This window comes from Bidens hawaiensis, unplaced genomic scaffold (assembly GCF_021521415.1).
Source record: "Bidens hawaiensis isolate Kalapana, Puna unplaced genomic scaffold, B.hawaiensis_p1.1 tig00042426_1, whole genome shotgun sequence".
Lineage (NCBI taxonomy): Eukaryota > Viridiplantae > Streptophyta > Magnoliopsida > Asterales > Asteraceae > Bidens > Bidens hawaiensis.
In genome coordinates, this window is record NW_027497522.1 from 86603 (window position 1) to 108160 (window position 21558).

A 21558-nucleotide genomic window follows, 5' to 3' on the forward strand; every position below is an offset into this window, starting at 1 on the left:
CAAAAATACCAAAACACTTTAGAAAAATCCCAAGTTTTTCTGGGATGATCTTTATCATCCTCATAACTTTCTGGAATTTTCCCAGATTTATTTTCCTACATTTACATTTATTTATCTATTTTTAAATCTTGTTAAAACACTAAATATATCAAAAATACCAAAACACTTTAGAAAAATCCCAAATTTTTCTGGGATGATCTTTATCATCCTCATAACTTTTTGGAATTTTCCCAGATTTAGTTTCCTACATTTACATTTATTTATCTATTTTTAAATCTTGTTAAAACACTAAATATATCAAAAATACCAAAACACTTTAGAAAAATCCCAAATTTTTCTGGGATGATCTTTATCATCCTCATAACTTTCTGGAATTTTCCCAGATTTATTTTCCTACATTTACATTTATTTATCTATTTTTAAATCTTGTTAAAACACTAAATATATCAAAAATACCAAAACACTTTAGAAAAATCCCAAATTTTTCTGGGATGATCTTTATCATCCTCATAGCTCCCTGGAATTTTTCCAGAATTTAAAACTTATTTTTCAAGCCATTTTCACCCAAAACCGAGCTAGAAAGCCCTAGAACTCGTTTCACCGAAAAGCCTACTTAGACTTTTCCAACTGAGCTCAAATTTTGTGGGTGACTTTTATATGTTATAAAAAGCTTATCTTAAATTTTCCGGAATTTTTCATCATGTTTTGCTATTTTTCACTATTTTTGGCCAAAACCGAGCATTAAATTCACCAAATATTCATCTTTTATCCAAAAATTACCAAAAATTCACAGATCTCATATTTTCATGTGTAGATCATCTCTGTGAAATTTCGTTACCCGACTCTAAGCACACGTAAATCTGTCCATTTTTTCATAACACACGAAAACCGAACTATTTTGTGTTTTCTAGCTTTAGATCGCAAGGATCTCGGTTTCTAGCCTTTGCTAGCCGCTAGATACAACACTTACAAGCACAATATCACTATACCAAGCAAGTTACACCAATAATCAAACCATTTCTTTCAAAGTGTCGGTTTTTAAGTAAAAACAAAGGTTTTAACCGTAGAAATCCATTCCCGACTCTTTTTACTCATTTCTTGGACCAAGATCCCTTGTATAACATGTATACATCTCTTGATCATGCAAGAGTCGGTTCCATCTCGGTTTTTCACCCATCTTTCACTTGGAAACTCATTTTAACAAGATTTTAACCGTAAAATTTTATTCTAAACACTTTTAACTCATTACTTGGATCAAGATCCTTTGTATAACTTGTATACATCCCTTGATCATACGAGAATCGGTTTTATCTCGGGTTTTCACCCGTCTTTCACATGGAAACCTCCTTTTCTCAATATTGTAGAATTAGAAACAAGATTTAAGCATAAAAACCATGTTTATACCTTCAATTCTTGGTTTAAAGATCAAGGGATTGGATGGAGGTTTGAAGATTTGAGAGAGTTTGAGAGAGTTTTGTTGTTGAATTGTGTTAAAAAAAAAAAATGAATTGAATGATAATAATAATAAGGACCGATCGGTCCATAGGGTGGATGGGGGTGGGCCCCACACATCAATTCTAAGCCACATATTCGGATTACGCAATCCGGATAATGTTGTGGATAATCTGGCTCAGTTCGTTTCTCGTTTAAACTCGTAATTCGGCTTGAAACGAAATTAAAATGGTCGTTTTTCGGGTCAAAATAAAATTTACATAAAACCGACTTAAAAACTTTAAAAAACTTAAACCATGACATTAAAACATCATATTATTAATAATTACGCATCTTTTTCGGCTTGATTGATCATCTCTTGCTTGGTTTGATGTTAAAGGTTTCGTTTATCGTACCGACGTACCAATAAATCGAAATCCTTTTTCTGTGCTATAATTCACTTATCCCGAAGCATTAATACTTCGTGAACATCACTAAACATTATATACTTCGTCTATAATGTAATTCCCGATTCGTTCGGGTTTCAATAACCGATCATTGATTAATTGTAATTCCAATACGATTCACTATATAATTGAGTATGATTCATACTGTGAACCATATATATTCGTATAAACGTACTATAACTCATATAATCAGTATTAAATAACACGTAAATAGTATATTCCGGCTAGGGTATACCTGGATTTGTCGGAATCGTTACATTCTCCCCCCGTTATAAAAATTTCGTCCTCGAAATTTTATGCGTCAACTACTTCCTTTTGAGGAAATAGGTGGGGGTATTTCTTCCGAAATTCATCCTTTCGTTCCCAAGTAAATTCTGGGCCTCGTTGCGAATTCCATCTAACTTTGACCAACGAGATCTTATTGTGTCTAAGTTGCTTGATCTTACCGTCCACTATTTCGATGGGCTCCTCTACGAAGTTGAGCCTATCACTTATTTGAACACCCTCTAAGGGTAACACCGATGTCTCATCCACCAGACATCTTTTCAAATTCGACACATGAAACACGTTATGAACTGCACTTAGTTCCTCAGGCAGTTCTAGTCGGTAAGCTACCGGACCGATCTTTGCAGTAATAATGAATGGTCCAATATATCTAGGGGCCAACTTCCCCGCCTTTCCAAACCTGACCACTCCTTTCCAGGGTGATACTTTCAAATATACCTTTTCACCCTTCTCAAATGACAACGGTTTTCGACGGGTATCAGCATAACTCTTCTGCCGATCCCGCGCGACTTTCAGGTTGTTCTTAATCTCAAGAATCTTGCTGGTCGTCTCCTGGACCAGATCCGATCTAATGATCTGCGGGTCTCCCACTTCAGACCAGCAAAGTGGTGATCGGCACTTTCGCCCATACAATGCTTCATAAGGTGCTGCCTTTATACTGCTATGGTAACTGTTATTATAGGAAAATTCAACGAGTGGGAGATGTTGATCCCAATTTCCCTTAAAGTCCAGTACGCAGGCACGAAGCAAATCCTCCAAAGTTTGAATAGTCCTCTCAGACTGACCATCGGTCTGAGGGTGGTAAGCTGTGCTTAGGTCAATACGTGTTCCCAATGCTTCTTGGACAGCTTGCCAAAGTTTGGAGGTGAAATGGCTATCCCTATCGGAGATGATCGAGATGGGGATGCCATGACGAGACACTATTTCATTTATATAAATTTGCGCAAGTCTCTCAGTGTTAAAAGTATTCCTAATTGGAATAAAATGTGCCGATTTGGTTAATCGATCCACGATTACCCAAATCGCATCATGACCTCGGGGTGTCTTGGGGAGGTGTGTCACAAAATCCATTGTGATCTGCTCCCACTTCCATTCCGGAATTTCCGGTTGTTGCAACATTCCCGAAGGTTTCTGGTGCTCCGCCTTAACCCTCGCACACGTCGTACACTTGCCGACGTATGTGGCTATATCCTTTTTCATTCCTGGCCACCAGTAAAATTCTTTCACATCCTTGTACATTTTATCTGATCCCGGATGTATGGAATATTTCGATTTATGAGCTTCGTCCATGATTAAATCACGAAGGTCATGGAGGGTCGGGATCCAAATCCGATTTTTGAAATAAAGAATTTCGTCCACACGCTGTTCGAAATTCTTCTCATTCCCGTAAAGTCCTTCTTTAACCAATTGGCCCTCTTTCAACGCCTCGCGTTGAGCGACTCGAATTAAATCTGAAAGGTTCGACTGGACTATCATCCCCAACGCTCGCACACGTAGTGGCTTGACTCGATCCTTTCTACTCAAGGCATCGGCTACAACGTTAGCCTTGCCGGGGTGATATCGTATGTCACAGTCATAGTCACTCAGCAACTCGACCCATCTTCGTTGCCTCATATTCAGTTCTTTCTGATCGAATATGTGTTGCAAACTTTTATGATCAGTGAATATAGTGCACTTTGTACCGTAGAGATAGTGTCTCCAGATTTTAAGTGTAAAGATGACTGCTCCCAGTTCCAAGTCATGAGTAGTGTAGTTTTTCTCATGAACTTTTAACTGTCGAGACGCATAGGCTATGACCTTTTTATTTTGCATTAACACGCATCCTAACCCTCTACGGGATGCGTCACAATATACAACAAATCCATCGTCTCCGTCGGGGAGACTTAAGATTGGCGCTTGGCACAATCTTTGTTTTAGCGTTTGAAACGCCGTTTCCTGCTCTTCACCCCATTCATATTTCCGATCCTTTTGAGTCAGGAGGGTTAAAGGTTGGGCGATGCTGGAAAAGTTCTCTATAAATCGACGATAGTATCCAGCTAAGCCTAAGAATTGGCGGATTTCTTTCGGAGATTTAGGCGCTTGCCAATTCTTAATAGCTTCAACCTTACTCGGATCAACGTGTATTCCTTTGTGGTTTATAACATGACCGAGGAATTGCACCTCTTGTAACCAGAAGTTACACTTGGAGAATTTTGCATATAACTTCTCCTGATCCAGGAGCTCTAAAACTAACTTTAAGTGTTGCTCGTGCTCCTCTTTACTCTTCGAGTATATCAAAATATCGTCAATAAATACAATGACGAACTTGTCGAGATAGGGTTTACAGACTCGGTTCATGAGATCCATGAACACTGCTGGCGCATTTGTTAGCCCAAAAGGCATAACTAAAAATTCGTAGTGGCCGTAGCGAGTCCGAAACACGGTTTTTGGGATATCCTCCTCTTGAATTCTAACTTGGTGGTATCCCGATCTAAGATCAATTTTTGAGAAATAGCTCGCGCCTTGTAGTTGGTCGAACAAATCGTCGATTCGGGGAAGAGGATATCTATTTTTGATGGTTAATTTGTTCAATTCCCTGTAGTCAATGCACATTCGAAGGCTTCCGTCCTTCTTTTTCACAAATAGTACAGGTGCACCCCACGGGGAATAACTGGGACGTATAAATCCCTTATCCAACAATTCCTGCAACTGGTTGGATAGTTCTTGCATCTCGGACGGTGCAAGTCTGTAAGGGGCCTTAGCAACAGGGCCGGCTTGAGGTAATAAGTCGATTCTGAATTCGACTTGTCGGGTTGGCGGTAATCCAGGAAGTTCCTCTGGAAAAACTTGTGGAAATTCGCGTACCACGGGAACATCGTCCACCCGTTTTTCCTCAGAATCAGCGGCCGTCAGGCTCGCTAGATACGCCACACATCCCTGACGTATATATTTCAACACCTTGAGGTGGGATATAAATGGTATCATGGTGCCGGATTTTTCTCCCTGCACTAATACCTCCTCGTCATCCGACACCCGGATCTTGACGGTTTTCTTTTCACAGTTTATTTCTACCCTATTACGAGCCAACCAATCCATTCCCACTATCACGTCAAAACTACCCAATTCTACCGGTAGTAAGTCAATCAGGAAGGATTGTTCGCTTAGAATAAAAGGGCAATTCAGAACAATCCGATTAACTATCATGGTTTTACCGTTAGCGACCTCTACGGTGTAGGGTTCTATGGTTTCACCAGTAGGAAGGTTTGCTATCGAAAGGAATCTAACGGAGACAAAACTTCTATCGGCGCCTGTATCAAATAATACAGAAGCGTAATGATCAGAGACGAGGAAGGTACCTGTCACTACGCTGGGGTCCTGGCGCGCCTCGTTCGCTCCCATCACAAATGCCCGGCCTCGCGCCGGATTGGACGACGATGGCTGACCCGCGAGTTGTCTCCCGTTTCCTCCCTGATTCAGTTTCGGGCAGTTCCTTTTGAAGTGATCCGTGCTGCCGCATTCGTAGCAAGCACGGCTAGTGGTCACCATCTGGTTTCCTTGCGGGTTCTGCTGTCGGGCTGGTTGAGTTCTAAATGGTTGCGCCCGAATAGGTTGCGGTTGACGGTTCAGGTTGTTCAGATTTGTCTTACAATTTGGTGCGTAGTGTCCAACCCTGCCACACCGGTGGCACACCACCTCCTTGCACACGCCACTATGGTGGTAACCACATTTCCCGCATTTAGGAAACGTTCCCCTCTGCGGTTCTTGCCTTCCGCCCGAACTAGTCATGGCATAGCTCTGGGCAGCGGGCCTAGCTCGTTTGTTTTGCTGCTTCTCTCGGATCCTATTGTCATACGTACCTCGCTTTCCCCCAGCCGACTCTCCCGTCGCCTTTATCGATCCGCTCCTTAAGAAATCATACGTGACAATACCAGCCTGTGTCACTGCACCCTCATACGTCTGGTGCCCTCCCGCGTTAACTATGCTCCTCACTACTGGAGTAAGTCCCCAAATATAACGTTCCACCCTTTTTGACTCTGGGGTGACCAACCACGGCACTAATCGTGACAGTTCATTAAACCGGTTGGTATATCCCAAGTGGTCCGCCCCATGCATCTCTAGGTTCCACAACTCATGTTCCAGTTTCTGCAATTCATTCTTTGGGCAGAAATGTTTCAAAACAAGATCCTTAAGCTCTGCCCAGGTCATGCGGTTTGTCGCCGCCTGATCTCGAGTCTGTACTATGGTGTTCCACCATGTCAAGGCATGGTCTGTGAACGTACAGGTGGCGTACTTAACGACACAATCCTCGGGACAGTTGCTGATATTTACCACTGATTCTATTTTCTCTAACCATTTCACTAACCCATTCGGTCCTTCCGACCCGTTAAATTCTAAAGGCTTGCATAACATAAAATCCTTGATTGAACAACCCCTGGATGGTCTAGTGCGGTTGGTCTCTACAGTAGGGATAGGGCCATTACTGTCGGTAGCGACCACCGTAGGCGGTGCGTCAGTACTCGGCATAGTGTTATCGGTAGGTGGAGGATTAGCATTATGTTCCCCGCCATTATTTATGGGCGTTTGATTGCTCGGAGGGGTTGGATTAGACGAATTATTAATGCTGGCGGCGATGCGCGCTACTATATCCGGTATCGCCGCCTCCAACTGTTGAGCAATCAAACGGCTCACATCTACTTCCGATACTTTCGTTGATCGTTTCGGTGCCATTCTACACAACATCAAGGAAACACATATAATTAATACCATTCCAAATTATGAAACACAAACACATTCCATACATTAATAAACATTAGTACATATTACACAAACATCCATTTACATACTTCCCAGTCATCATTACACAACTAAGTTTTAATACAAAGGGCCTATGTTGGTATCATCCCCGACATAACCCGCAATGGGTCAGTGCTTGAATGATACCCAAAAGTATCGATAATGATATGCCCTACAAGAGACCCCCTATGGGCCAGTGGTTGTACTATAACTAAACAAGATTCACTCCGTGTTAGTATCACCACTAACTACTTACACGGAGTATCAAAAAGCGGTTCAAGATTCTACCATCCAACACGTCTACACATGGTGGTAAACCAACCCCACCAACACCGCCACCAGCACCACCAGCACCGCCATCATAACCCGCATTCGGGTTTCCATCTGGTCGATCAACCAGTGGGAGTATGAGCACTCCCTTTTTAACTGGTTAATAGCATACTGGTGGTCCAGTATGCTGTCCCCGAGGTACGCCCGCCTCTGTACCCCCACGACCAGGGCGGCAGAGTGCTCGTTCACCTGCTCGGTGAGAACACGTAGCCAAGCCGCCAAGTCCCGCTCCTGCCTTGGCAGACCCCACACAGGTAGGGTTGCAGGCTCGGGTTGGGGGCGGGAAGACTCGCCCCGGTGGTATGTGGATCTGGGTGGGGTAACAGTGGGCGGAACATACGGGGCACTGATCCGCGCCGTGAGGCGGGGACCGTGTCTGGGGGGAATCGGGGTGGTCTGTGGTGCGGGCGGGGTAGGAGACCTGGTAACCCTAGCAGGGGAGGGTACACTAGCACTCCTAGCTGGGGTGGTCTGTCTAGAAGTACTATGACTAGCCTCCGAAGGCTCGGAGCTGGGTGCTACACTTGGGCTTCCAGAGGCCCCGGAACTAGCCTCTTCCGGGTCCTCTTCCGTCGACACACTAGGTGTTCTTGCCATTATACCTGCACACAAGTTAACAAACATATAGTCCTTTTCGTAGTGTAATTCATAATTAAATTAATCATGCACTTACTTATACAATTTTGCCACATAATAGTATTATTATACATTTACACATATGTTGCCAATTTTACCTATTTAAGTCCCCCGTGACTTCCCCTGAATTCCCTCGTGCAGACAAGTCTGTTATTATGTTCCGGACCATAATAACCCACTTGTCCATCCAAGTTCATCCCGATCTCGTCACAATATATTATTAGTTGATATTCAGATCCTATAATACTTGAGCTACTGGTTATATTTTAGGTATCTTTTTCAGACATCCTAATTCTTTATAACCAATGGCTCTGATACCAAGTTCTGTAACACCCCGTAACCGCAGCGGAAACGTACACGGGATGCAACAGACACATCTGATATCAACAGCATTGCTTATAAAGAAAATACCACTACATTAATTTATAACATATTACATTGTTGCGAGTTTCATTACTGTCTAGGTGTTACACACATATTTTACCGATAAGACATTAATAAATTCATTACAAAACAAAGAGCAGCAAGCTTCCAACAGGTAGCACAGATAGTTAAGCACACATCAATCAATCCAACTTGGGCATACCTAGAAAACATGTAAAGAAAACGGGTCAACTACGAATAGTTGGTGAGTTTCACTAATTTAAATAAACACTGACAAATCATTTTAATAATCATTTATTAACAATATAATCATGCTGGGAACTATGTTACCCCAGAACATTTCCAATAACTTTCTGGGAACTATGTTACCCCAGAACAATAATAACCCCTGGGAACTATGTTACCCCAGAACAATAACAACCCCTGGGAACTATGTTACCCCAGAACAACAATAACCCCTGGGAACTATGTTACCCCAGAACAATAATAACCCCTGGGAACTATGTTACCCCAGAACAATAACAACCCCTGGGAACTATGTTACCCCAGAATAATAATAACCCCTGGGAACTATGTTACCCCAGAACAATAACAACCCCTGGGAACTATGTTACCCCAGAATAATAATAACCCCTGGGAACTATGTTACCCCAGAACAACAATAACCCCTGGGAACTATGTTACCCCAGAACAATAACAACCCCTGGGAACTATGTTACCCCAGAATAATAATAACCCCTGGGAACTATGTTACCCCAGAACAATAACAACCCCTGGGAACTATGTTACCCCAGAATAATAATAACCCCTGGGAACTATGTTACCCCAGAACAACAATAACCCCTGGTAACTATGTTACCCCAGAACAATAACACATTATAAGCATTTTATATATTCTATGCATCAGTCCATATATATATAAATGTACAAGTATTTCCATACGATCGGTATGTACTTAAATACTTTAAATAAGACATGTTTTCCGCCCCGGGAAAATATAATTAAAACAATTCATTAAAAGGGGCTCGTGAAAACTCACCTTGTTGTGAGTCGGTGAGTAATATAAGGAACAGCTACGTGCCTGGATCTGTAATATAATATCTAGTCGTTACTATATAATTCCCATAACTTAAATACGTATCAATCGGTACATCTGGGAACATTGTTAACCCAGTACTGTACTCGATTCGGGGACAATGTTAACCCCGTGACACTTCTAAGGACTCAGATTGACATTGCTTAGAGTTTGACAGTCAATTTAGTTAAGGTGATGAAATTATAGCTCGGTTTGACACCCCGTTTGGCCGTGGGGCCCATTTCCGGTATTTCGGTGCCGAAAACGGTAAAATCGGGTAAAATTACCCAAATCATCCGAATTATTTTCGGATGATTTATTTTTACTTAATTTACTTAGATTTATGAAATAGTCTATTTTTAGAGTTTTCATGTACCAGTCAGCTCGCTTATGCGAACTTTGCCGGTTTACACGTTTTAAGCTTTAAAAACTTGTTTTTATGTTCTTTTTAGCACAAATAATTACCCGATTAGTCTCGGGTCTTGAAATTTTGCACAAAACTTAATTTGACAGAAAGGAATTTTGTAAAAATTTTCCAGATTTATTTTCTTATATTTATATTTATTTATCTATTTTTAAATCTTATTAAAATACTAAATATATCAAAAATACCAAAACACTTTAGAAAAATCCCAAGTTTTTCTGGGATGATCTTTATCATCCTCATAACTTTCTGGAATTTTCCCAGATTTATTTTCCTACATTTACATTTATTTATCTATTTTTAAATCTTGTTAAAACACTAAATATATCAAAAATACCAAAACACTTTAGAAAAATCCCAAATTTTTCTGGGATGATCTTTATCATCCTCATAACTTTCTGGAATTTTCCCAGATTTATTTTCCTACATTTACATTTATTTATCTATTTTTAAATCTTGTTAAAACACTAAATATATCAAAAATACCAAAACACTTTAGAAAAATCCCAAATTTTTCTGGGATGATCTTTATCATCCTCATAACTTTCTGGAATTTTCCCAGATTTATTTTCCTACATTTACATTTATTTATCTATTTTTAAATCTTGTTAAAACACTAAATATATCAAAAATACCAAAACACTTTAGAAAAATCCCAAATTTTTCTGGGATGATCTTTATCATCCTCATAGCTCCCTGGAATTTTTCCAGAATTTAGAACTTATTTTTCAAGCCATTTTCACCCAAAACCGAGCTAGAAAGCCCTAGAACTCGTTTCACCGAAAAGCCTACTTAGACTTTTCCAACTGAGCTCAAATTTTGTGGGTGACTTTTATATGTTATAAAAAGCTTATCTTAAATTTTCCGGAATTTTTCATCATGTTTTGCTATTTTTCACTATTTTTGGCCAAAACCGAGCATTAAATTCACCAAATATTCATCTTTTATCCAAAAATTACCAAAAATTCACAGATCTCATATTTTCATGTGTAGATCATCTCTGTGAAATTTCGTGACCCGACTTTAAGCACACGTAAATCTGTCCATTTTTTCATAACACACGAAAACCGAACTATTTTGTGTTTTCTAGCTTTAGATCGCAAGGATCTCGGTTTCTAGCCTTTGCTAGCCGCTAGATACAACACTTACAAGCACAATATCACTATACCAAGCAAGTTACACCAATAATCAAACCATTTCTTTCAAAGTGTCGGTTTTTAAGTAAAAACAAAGGTTTTAACCGTAGAAATCCATTCCCGACTCTTTTTACTCATTTCTTGGACCAAGATCCCTTGTATAACATGTATACATCTCTTGATCATGCAAGAGTCGGTTCCATCTCGGTTTTTCACCCATCTTTCACTTGGAAACTCATTTTAACAAGATTTTAACCGTAAAATTTTATTCTAAACACTTTTAACTCATTACTTGGATCAAGATCCTTTGTATAACTTGTATACATCCCTTGATCATACGAGAATCGGTTTTATCTCGGGTTTTCACCCGTCTTTCACATGGAAACCTCCTTTTCTCAATATTGTAGAATTAGAAACAAGATTTAAGCATAAAAACCATGTTTATACCTTCAATTCTTGGTTTAAAGATCAAGGGATTGGATGGAGGTTTGAAGATTTGAGAGAGTTTGAGAGAGTTTTGTTGTTGAATTGTGTTAAAAAAAAAAATGAATTGAATGATAATAATAATAAGGACCGATCGGTCCATAGGGTGGATGGGGGTGGGCCCCACACATCAATTCTAAGCCACATATTCGGATTACGCAATCCGGATAATGTTGTGGATAATCTGGCTCAGTTCGTTTCTCGTTTAAACTCGTAATTCGGCTTGAAACGAAATTAAAATGGTCGTTTTTCGGGTCAAAATAAAATTTACATAAAACCGACTTAAAAACTTTAAAAAACTTAAACCATGACATTAAAACATCATATTATTAATAATTACGCATCTTTTTCGGCTTGATTGATCATCTCTTGCTTGGTTTGATGTTAAAGGTTTCGTTTATCGTACCGACGTACCAATAAATCGAAATCCTTTTTCTGTGCTATAATTCACTTATCCCGAAGCATTAATACTTCGTGAACATCACTAAACATTATATACTTCGTCTATAATGTAATTCCCGATTCGTTCGGGTTTCAATAACCGATCATTGATTAATTGTAATTCCAATACGATTCACTATATAATTGAGTATGATTCATACTGTGAACCATATATATTCGTATAAACGTACTATAACTCATATAATCAGTATTAAATAACACGTAAATAGTATATTCCGGCTAGGGTATACCTGGATTTGTCGGAATCGTTACATTTACTTACATACGTACTTACATACGTACTTTCATTCTTTCCTTCGTACTTACATACATACTTTCCTTCATACATATATGTTTTAAAGAGCATTCCGCCCTATAACCTTCGCCGATATTATTAGGGTCGGTTCCCCACGTTCGCCGATATTATTAGGGTCGGTTCCCTTCATTCGCCGATACTATTAGGGTCGGTTCCCTTCATTCGCCGATATTATTAGGGCCGGTCCCTACATTCGTACTACTATAATATACATGTCTCTTACATACCTTCCTTGACAATAAGTGCAATCTCCGAAGAGCGTTCACGTACCATCAACATATCATACATACATTATTCATACATCATATATATTCATACATACATCATTCATACGTCACACATACCAATCATACCTTTAACTACCACTTGACGGCACGTGCAATATTTGAAGATCGTTCACACACCATCAAGCAATCATCATACATAAATCATACAAGGCATACACTTATCACCTAAGGTATGTGTATTAACTATCACATCGAGTATGCACACAGCCCCGAAAACATAACAAGGAAGTGGGGCTAGAAACTCACCTCAATGCGGTTGCGTTCACCGTTTATGGTTATTCCCCTCTTTAGCTATGCACGACTAACTGTATAACAATTACGCGCATTAATTAGTATCACTATCCATATCGCACTTCTAGTCTAATTATAACCCTCAACGAACGGGGGTCCGGGGGCAGCGCCCCTGGCAGCGGGGTCAAGGGGCGGCAGCCCCTAGCAGGGTCCAAGGGGCAGAGCCCCTGGCTGGGGTCGAGCTAAAAAAATTTATTTCTATTAACTGTCTTATCACATTTTCCATTAACATTTTGAATCGTTAATTAATTTGCAACTTAAAAGTTCAAGGGCTTTTTGTAATTAAATCAGTCTTCTTTAAGTCCAGGGACCATTCTGTAATTCTGTTAAACTTCTAGTTCGTTACTTATCCTTAACGAATTGGCTTGTCATGACGAACTGGTTCTTATAACGAATTGAACCCTCTAACGAACTGGACCCTTAACGAATCAGTCCATAGAGAACCAGTCTATGTAACGAATTGGACCTTCCAATTCGTTATCTTTTAACTATAGCGAATCAAGGGTAATTCGCTATCTTTTTCCTTAACGAACTGAAGCTAGTTCGTTATATTTCCTCAGACGAATCAGCTAACGAATTACTTCTAATTCGTTAGTTACCCCTTAGAGAACTAGGGTTAGGTCAGGGAATGTCAAAAACATTCCTTGACATTCATACCTCGTATTAACTTTTCTGGCGCCGCCGGAAAACCGCGGATTCACCGGAAAAACGAGTTTTAATTCGTTTTTCACCGTTTTTCGTCCTGTTTGATCCAGATCTGGGCTAGGGTGATCCCTAAGCTCATCTTAGGTTCGGTTTATACCCGATTCCACCCGGATCTCGTGACTTAAACGGTTTAACGATGTCGGCTCGTCGTTTCGTGACCATATCTAACGGGTTTAAGCTCATACAACATAATACTATCATACCTTGGGTCGGGATCGGCTTTCTCTTCTATTTTTCGGTTAGAGAGAGGATTAGAGAGAGAGAGCTTAAGTGTGTGTGTTTTGAATGGTGTATGAAATATGTGTAAATGAGGAATTAAGTGGTGTTTATGGTTTATATATTTATGGATCATGGGCTTTGCCCATGGACTTTCCTTCTTTCTTTCATACCCAAGTCCATAACCCATATCCGTTTAACCCAACACTAGCGCGACTCATAATAACTCATACTTTCGTTTATTAACCGAAACTAGAAAACGGGATGTTACAGTCTCTAGCATGGGATTACCCATTTGTTGGGTGGCTGACGCTTGTCCCATCATGGGGGTAGGTGTTTTACCACTCATCTCGGCCGAGAAAATTAAAAAAAAAAATTCTTGAGGAAAACGAGTTCTAGCAAATACACGGATGGCGCCAATGAAGAAACACTAATCGACCCTTAGCCTAATCACTTAGTCCTTAGGTTAATGTTTAGTATTTCCCACGAGCAGTTGAGTAAAATCTTGTAGATCTAAGTAGCTTTTCTTACAAAACAGAACACCGTGAGCTCGTTACGAGAAGAGGATAAGGGGGTCTTTTCGTAACCACCCTACGGCGTGAGAATCAGTATGCATTAATGAGTGTTCTCCCCAGGAGTTGAGATCCCTTTACCGTTGGAGGTTACATGTTATTTATAGCCGGATGAGGGAATAGAATGTATGGGCCATCTGCAATGTTAGGAAATCCACCAATTAGTACTATGTAATACTATTGATAATATGTTGTTCGTTTCTAATTGGCTGAACGTCTTTTTCAACGAGATACTTTTTTTTGTATCATACCTAGGAAGATCTTTGGAGCCATTTTTCCCAAGACATCAGAAAATGTTCGGCGCCTAGTAGAACGCCCATCAGCGTGCATACTTGTCAGTGCGCTGTACTTTGTAATTAGTGACTGTTTTGCATACTATGTAGGTCCGCTTGGCGGAGGTTTCTACTGCCCTTTCATGTGGGTGTTTGAATGTCTAAAATAGCTTTTGGGATCCCTTGTAGTTCTCCGATTAATTAAACCTTTCTTTTTTCATTTGTCAACCTTTATCGATCCATGTTTAAAAACTAATTATCAACCTTTCTGAACTTAGACATCTGTATTATATATGCATAAAAACGTAAACCATTGTGAACGATAGTACGTTACTCAACCTTAATGATCTATATGTCCAGAAAGATGTCACCAACACTAAAAGATTAAAACAAAGTAGTTTAATCAGAAGAGAGATAATAATAATATTAACGACGTGAATTAACTCCATGGACCTCGATAGAAGGTTCTCTGTGGCATCTACAAAAATGCACATAGATCGCGCCATCCACCTCTCTTCGATAGCTTTCATCACTACCTTCATCTCCACCAGGGTAACCGCTCCGCTGGTCCCCATCATCCATCAAAACCTCCATCTCACCAAATCCGACATATGGATTGCCGAGATCGCGTATGTTTCTGGTAGCATTTTCTCCAGGCTGGTTCTTGGTGCCGTGTGCGACTTGTTGGGACCTGACTATGGCTGCACAGTCCTGATAATGTTGTCATCACCCACAATCTTTTTTAAGCATTTCGTTAGTGACGTTAGTGGATACATATCCATCGGATTCATGATAGGGTTAATTTCGTTAGTGGATACGTTCGTGCCATGCCAGAGCAGCGCGGTTATCAAGATGCCGTACGCTGGGTGGGGGAACGTGGCGGGCTATGGTACGCAGCTCCTGATGTTGGTGTTGTTTGAGATCATCAAGAAATTAGGCACTGAGATGTCGGTCATTGCATGGATGATCGCATTTTTTATACCTACTTGCATATCGGTATTAACTCTAGGTCAAGATTTGCCTGCCCTTCACAAGAAGGGTGATTTTGTCCAAGATAAATTCGGCAAGGTACGACTTATACCTAATTGAGGTTTTTAATGCATCAAGTACATATATGATACACTTAGCTCCTAGTTAGTTTATATATCTTAGATCATTTTTCAGCTTTTATGTTATGACGCAAGAAACTATGGAACATGGATGTGTGTGCTTCTATATGGTCACTCGGTGTGGCTTGAGTTTAATTAAATTGATAACGTGACAGGTACAATTTGCTTCTCTATGGTCACTCAATGGAACATATTTTTTTAGGGGATACTTTCATTCTCAAGACGTTTTTTCTTTCCTTTCGTTTTTTATGAGAAGAGAGAAATTTGTAATACTTTTAATGTTTGGATGTAAGTTTCATGAAAACTAAGTTTTATTGAATTTATTTTTACAAATAATTTGTATGAGAGAGAGGAATGTTAGGGGACATCTCTACTCCACTAGAGATGACAATATATCGGGTTTGTGACAGATTTAATTAGTAATCTTAACCCTAGAGTTTGTCCATACAGGACTCCCCCATTTTTCTTAATATGTATAACTCTATATGAATGTTTGTTTAATTTTAAGCACTCTCTTAACCAGTTGAGAAATTTTAGTTAGGTGTATTACATGATGATGTCTCTTTACATTTATGCCTTTATATATATCTCTCTAAGAGTGCCTCTTTTATCCTCTAAACCTTGATTATCCTTTTGTCCTACGGACTCTCTGCTCCATCGCCGAGAGCATATGGAAAATCCCTTTGCCTGCTGGTCACTCTCTTTTCTCCCTGGTCATGCGTGCGCTAGTGGTCTTCACCTTTCTCGAGCCAACAGTAGTTTTCCCTCCATGCTATATTATTCCCGCCTCTTGGCTCTTGATCTGGGCTCTGGTTTCATGGGCCAGTGGGCCGGTTGTCTTGGGATTGTTGGGCTTTGTGAAATGTCTTGTAGCCCAATTCATATGGCAGCTCTTCAAGTCCCCCAGCTTATTGCCTTTGTTATTTATGACAAAGGTAATAATTAATAAACTCCATCAGTACTCCTGGGCCTTTGGTCTTCTTTCTTGCTTCAAAGGCCCAACACAACTTTGATTGCTGCAGCCCAACAACCCGGCCTAGTGTGCAACTGTAATTTTGGCGGTGTAAATTAAATTTACACGCCTACCCACGCAGCCATCATATCACAAGCCTTCTCATATCCCATCAACATTATTCACTTTCACCCACCCTCTTTTTCTCTCTTTCTCATCTCCAAGTCCGGTGACTATCCGTCTACTATCTGTCCGTTACCTCGTCTCTTTATGCCATGTTAGTGTCGTTCCCTTCCTAGTTTATTTTTACCATGAGTCGCGAAGGGTTGTCTTCGATTAACTCCACCCTAACTCAACAGAAAATGCTTACCTTGGGTTATAAATTTCAGATTTCGTTGTTCTATCTCCGATGTTACCCAAACCTGGCGAGACCGCCATTAGTCGCCCTAACCTCATGACCATCTATACGAAAACCCTGGAATTTGCTAATATCCGTTATCCTCTTACTGAGTTTTAAACAACTTTGTTGAAACACCATCATCTAGGGTTTTCCTAAGTGCATCCGTTAGGTTATCTTCGTGTTACTCACCTCGAGATGGCCTGTCGTGCCTTTGGGGGGGGGGGGGGGGGGCTTTGCGACAGTACCACTTTTTCGGCGATTTTACCGTTTAAAATCTGATGGTGACTGGTTCACCTTTGAACGTCATTCCGTGGAGAAGTACTCATCGTGTTATTCAAAAATGCCTACCGGGTTCTACCCTCGAGAATGGAAAGATAGTTTTTTCTTTGTGTCGCCGGATTTTGCTTATGGTCTTAACCGTCGCCGCCCTTATCTTCCACCATAAACTATATAGCACCGTGTTCACCCACAAGCCAAGACGACTTGTATAAGCTGCTGATTGACAATAAAACCAAAGCCATGACTTATCCTGAACCTTTGTTATATATGGCTGGGCTGAGTCAAATATGGTCTGATCCGTCGATTCGCCCGGCCGTGTTTGAGGGTGGAAGAGGTCGTCTATTGCACGCTCTTTCTCTTTTTTTGTTCTTCTTCTGTTTGCATTTTCTGATATTGATTCTTTCATGTCTTTTGTTTTGCAGAACTGAGTTTGATGGAGATCCTCAAGAAGGGTTCTCTAAAAGCTGTTGAATTTGTGATGCTTCCGGTATCCCAAACTACGAGCTTGGAGGCGAGTCCCCTAGTCAGTTCGGCTTCGTTGGATCCATCCATTGCTGTTGTCGATGTTCAAGCTTGTGTTGAGGATACCCCGAAGCGCAAGAATCCTCTTGTCGATGTATTTGATGCTTCCATGAAGGGTAGGTCGCATAGCTCCAAACGTCCCTACTTGGGTAAATCTTCCACCTCCTCGCAGGTTCCAACACCCTCTCATGAAATTGTGGACCTGGATTTGGACTTTTCTTTTCTAGTGGTCACTTCAGCTACGGTGGATCAAGGAGCCAGTTCATCCAAGGTGATAGAAACAGACCCTAAAGGAAAATCTCCCAAGACTTCAGCACCTATGGGGAATGACTCGCCTGACCCTGACTTGGGAGGGTCCTCTTCTTAAGACATCTTCATTCCTAAGTGGAAGCTGGTTGTGGGGTCTTGTGTCAACACTCCCCAATAGGCTCATGAGTTCTTGACTGAGGTTGTTCCTCCAGCAAATTATGATCACATTCAGTCCCTGTCGGTTGATTCCCTTGCGGGCGAATTTGGTACTTACTTGTATCGTGCCATGGCTTTGGGGGGAGCTACAAGTGAAGCGGTAATGGATGCTGATCTCATCCTTCGTCAAAATGAATAGGAGATTTCCACATTGAAACATTCAGCTGAGAAGGACAAACAGAAAATTCAAGACCTAAGGCAGAAGTTTGTCCTCGGTGATGAGAGGATCTTAGAATTGTTTATCCTCGAGGGTGCCTTGAAGGCATCCAGAGGAGAGGTTGCTTCCCTGACTGCTGAGCTGGCGGCTTCTCGCAATCTTGCTGTCGAACTTGACTCTAAGTATGCTTCTTCACAGGCTGCCCAGGTGAAACTTTCTGAGGTATGTGTCATGTATTTCCTTACTGTTGTTGTATTGTTGATATTCTTGTTTCTTATCGGTTTCCTTTATGTCACATATTTTTTGTTGGAAGTTTTGTTGGAACAAGAACGTGGGAAGTTTGAGGTTTTCAAGAAGGTTGTCGAGGCTGCTCGGGCTCAACAGGACCAAGTCATTGCTGGGTTGCAGGAAGAGCTGAACCGTGCTCGTGAGGATCGATCATGGATAGTGACGGAAGGATTCTGGCTGGTTTACGGAAGAGCTCGTTATTGCCAAGAGACATGTCAGCTTCGTGACGTTCTCAGTAGAGCTATTTTTTCATCAAGATTTCAGCATGGGTTAAAGGTCGGATACGACCACAGTGCTTAAGGGACTCTGATTCTCGAGGTTCCCACCTTCTTATAGACTATTGTTATCGAAGTCGAATAAGCTTTTGTGGCGTACAATGCCTATATTCCTCCAATCCTGACCCAGCTGTCTGCTACTCCCGAAATCTCGGTGGATGATATTAAGGCCCTTTCGTCGGAGGTTGACCCTCTTTCTCCCTATCCGTAGGGATTTATCAAGTGTTTGCTATAAGACTCTTTTGCTTTATATTTGATGTTTTGTGTATGGACCTCCTGGAGGTCAAGACTTTTATGTGGATGTTATGCCTTTAGAGGCAACGTAGTACCTTGGGCATGGTTCCCGTAGTATCTTAATCGTAGTGATTTCCTTTTGAACGTTCTAGGTTTTAGTTTTTGTTGTTTGGTTAACCATTTAGCCCATTGGCAGGGCCTTCTTTATGCCTTTTACGGCGTAAAGGTAGCGTTTTTGTAGTTGCAAATGGATCCTTTTGCTTGTTCTCATGGAGAGGAACGTTTTTTACTTTAGTTATTATTGCATGTGCACACATCTAATTTCTTAAACAAAATGCATTGTCATTAAATCTCTTGCTTCACACAATTAGATTATACCAGAAGATAACTTTTGAAGCTCAGTTATAGTGTGTTGTCATCCTCAAGGAGAGGTTATTCAAGATCTCTAAGAAGCCACGCTATCCTTTGAATGTTTCCAAAAAATTAACGTCGTTACTACCGCCCTTCTTTTTTTCCCGTGGGGTCTTAGGCATAATACTTCTTCAGTTGCATGGAGTTTCAAGTCCTGGGGACTTCCTCTCCTGAGTGATATGCCAATTTGTGAGATTCTTTCTCCCCATCCCAGATGACTTGGTAAGGTCCTTCCCATCTAGGGCCCAATTTGCCTTGGTCCTCTTGCCTGCTTGCTTCGTTCTCCCTTAGCACCAAATCTCTCACCTTGAACTTGACCTCTCTCACCCTTGAGTTATAGTTCTTTCCATCTTCTTTTTGTTCTCGGTTTCTCTTCTCGCTGCCATCTTCTATCTCTCTTCAGCCAGATTCAAATTGAGTATGAGGTCTTGTTCATTTTCTTGTTCAGTCATTGAGGTACAGTTAGTTGGTAGGCCTATCTCCACGGGTATCATTGCCTCTGTACCATAGGTTAGACTGAAGTGGGTTTCCCCGTGGCTGACTTTAGGCATTGTCCGGTGTGCCCATAGGACACGGGGTAGTTCATCGACCCTGAATGTTTCTGTCGACCCAGCCGGTTCTTAATCCCCTCCACAATGCTTTGATTTGCTCTCTCCACTTGTCCATTGGCCTGGGGGTGGGCCACGGATGTGAATATTTTCCTAATCTTCAGCTGATGGCACCATTCCTTAAAGAAAACACTTGAAAATTGCTTCCCGTTGTCACTTACAATGGAATGGGGAAGCCCAAAGCGACACACGATGTTCTCCCACACAAATATCTTTTCTTGTTGTCCGGTGATGGACGTGAGTGGCTTACCTTCCACCAATTTTGTAAAGTAGTCAATGGCCACGATTAGGAATCGGGCTTTCCCGGACCCTTCAGGGAACATGCCCACTATATCTATACCCAATTTTGGAAAGGCCAAGATGAACTGACGGGTATGAGGTTAAGCTTCGGTTGACGAGTGACAGGGGCGTAAATCTGGCAGCTGTCACATCTTTGTATTTCCTTTAACGCGCTCAGGAATATCGCTAGCCAATAATATCCAACTCTCATGGCTCGAGTAGCCACCATATTTACCCCCATGTGCATTCCACTAATGCCCTCATGTATCTCTTGAATGATATATTCCGCCTCTGTCAAGTCCACACATTTAAGGGAGGGTCCCAAATACGACCTTCTATATAGAGCCCCTTCAATAATCTCATATTTGAGTGCCTTGATTCTGAGTCTCCAGGCCTCCTGTTTATTTTTTGGCACGACCCCTTCTCGTAAATATAGCAAGACTGGTGTCATACATCTCTCCTCTTGTACCTCCACATTGGTTACAGCAACTTGTGTAATTGACGGCTGACCAAGGATTTCTACCTTGATGTCTTTTGCTAAATGATCAAAAGCTACGGAGGCTAACTTGCTTAGAGAGTCAGCCTTTTTGTTAAGCCCTCGTGAGATATGCAGCACCTCAGCCTCCTCGAAGCTTTGCATCAACTCCTTAACCTTTTTTAAATATTCCGCCATCTTTGAATCTTTTGCTTCGTAGCTTCCCTTTATTTGGTTGGCCACCAATAACGAATCAATATGAGCCTTTATACGTCAGACCTTGATTTTTTGAGCCATTCTCAGTCCAGCTAACAGTGCCTCAATTCGGCTTCATTGTTGGTGCTAGGGAAATCTGATCGTATCACATATGTCAGCTCGAAACCCTCGGGACTAATAAGAATCAACCCCGCACCACTTCCATCTCCATTGGAAGCTCCATCTGTATAGAGGATCGAGGAGGGTTCTTCTGAACCTTCTCGTGTCTTCATGTCGGACTCCTCTTTGTTTTCTCCTTGGCGGTTGCGTACATCTTCATCTAAAGGAACTGTTTCAGTGATGAAGTCAGCTAAAACTTGTCCCT

General features: G+C 41.1%; 1 protein-coding gene and 1 pseudogene across 1 annotated transcript; one reads left to right on the forward strand and one right to left on the reverse strand.

Annotated features, from left to right (window-relative positions):
* Positions 1 to 14971: 14971 nt before the first annotated feature.
* Positions 14972 to 15613, forward strand: LOC143593637 (high-affinity nitrate transporter 2.2 pseudogene; annotated as a pseudogene).
* Positions 15614 to 20558: 4945 nt separating this feature from the next.
* LOC143593638 (uncharacterized) lies at positions 20559 to 21176 on the reverse strand. Its single transcript, XM_077073210.1, has one exon. It carries the CDS (start codon positions 21174 to 21176, stop codon positions 20559 to 20561), a length of 618 nt encoding a protein of 205 aa, XP_076929325.1.
* Positions 21177 to 21558: the final 382 nt, after the last annotated feature.

Bases quoted from the DNA above. Each gene is read 5' to 3' on its own strand.
- LOC143593638 (XM_077073210.1), bottom strand. From the start codon at position 21,176: ATGGCGGAATATTTAAAAAAGGTTAAGGAGTTGATGCAAAGCTTCGAG.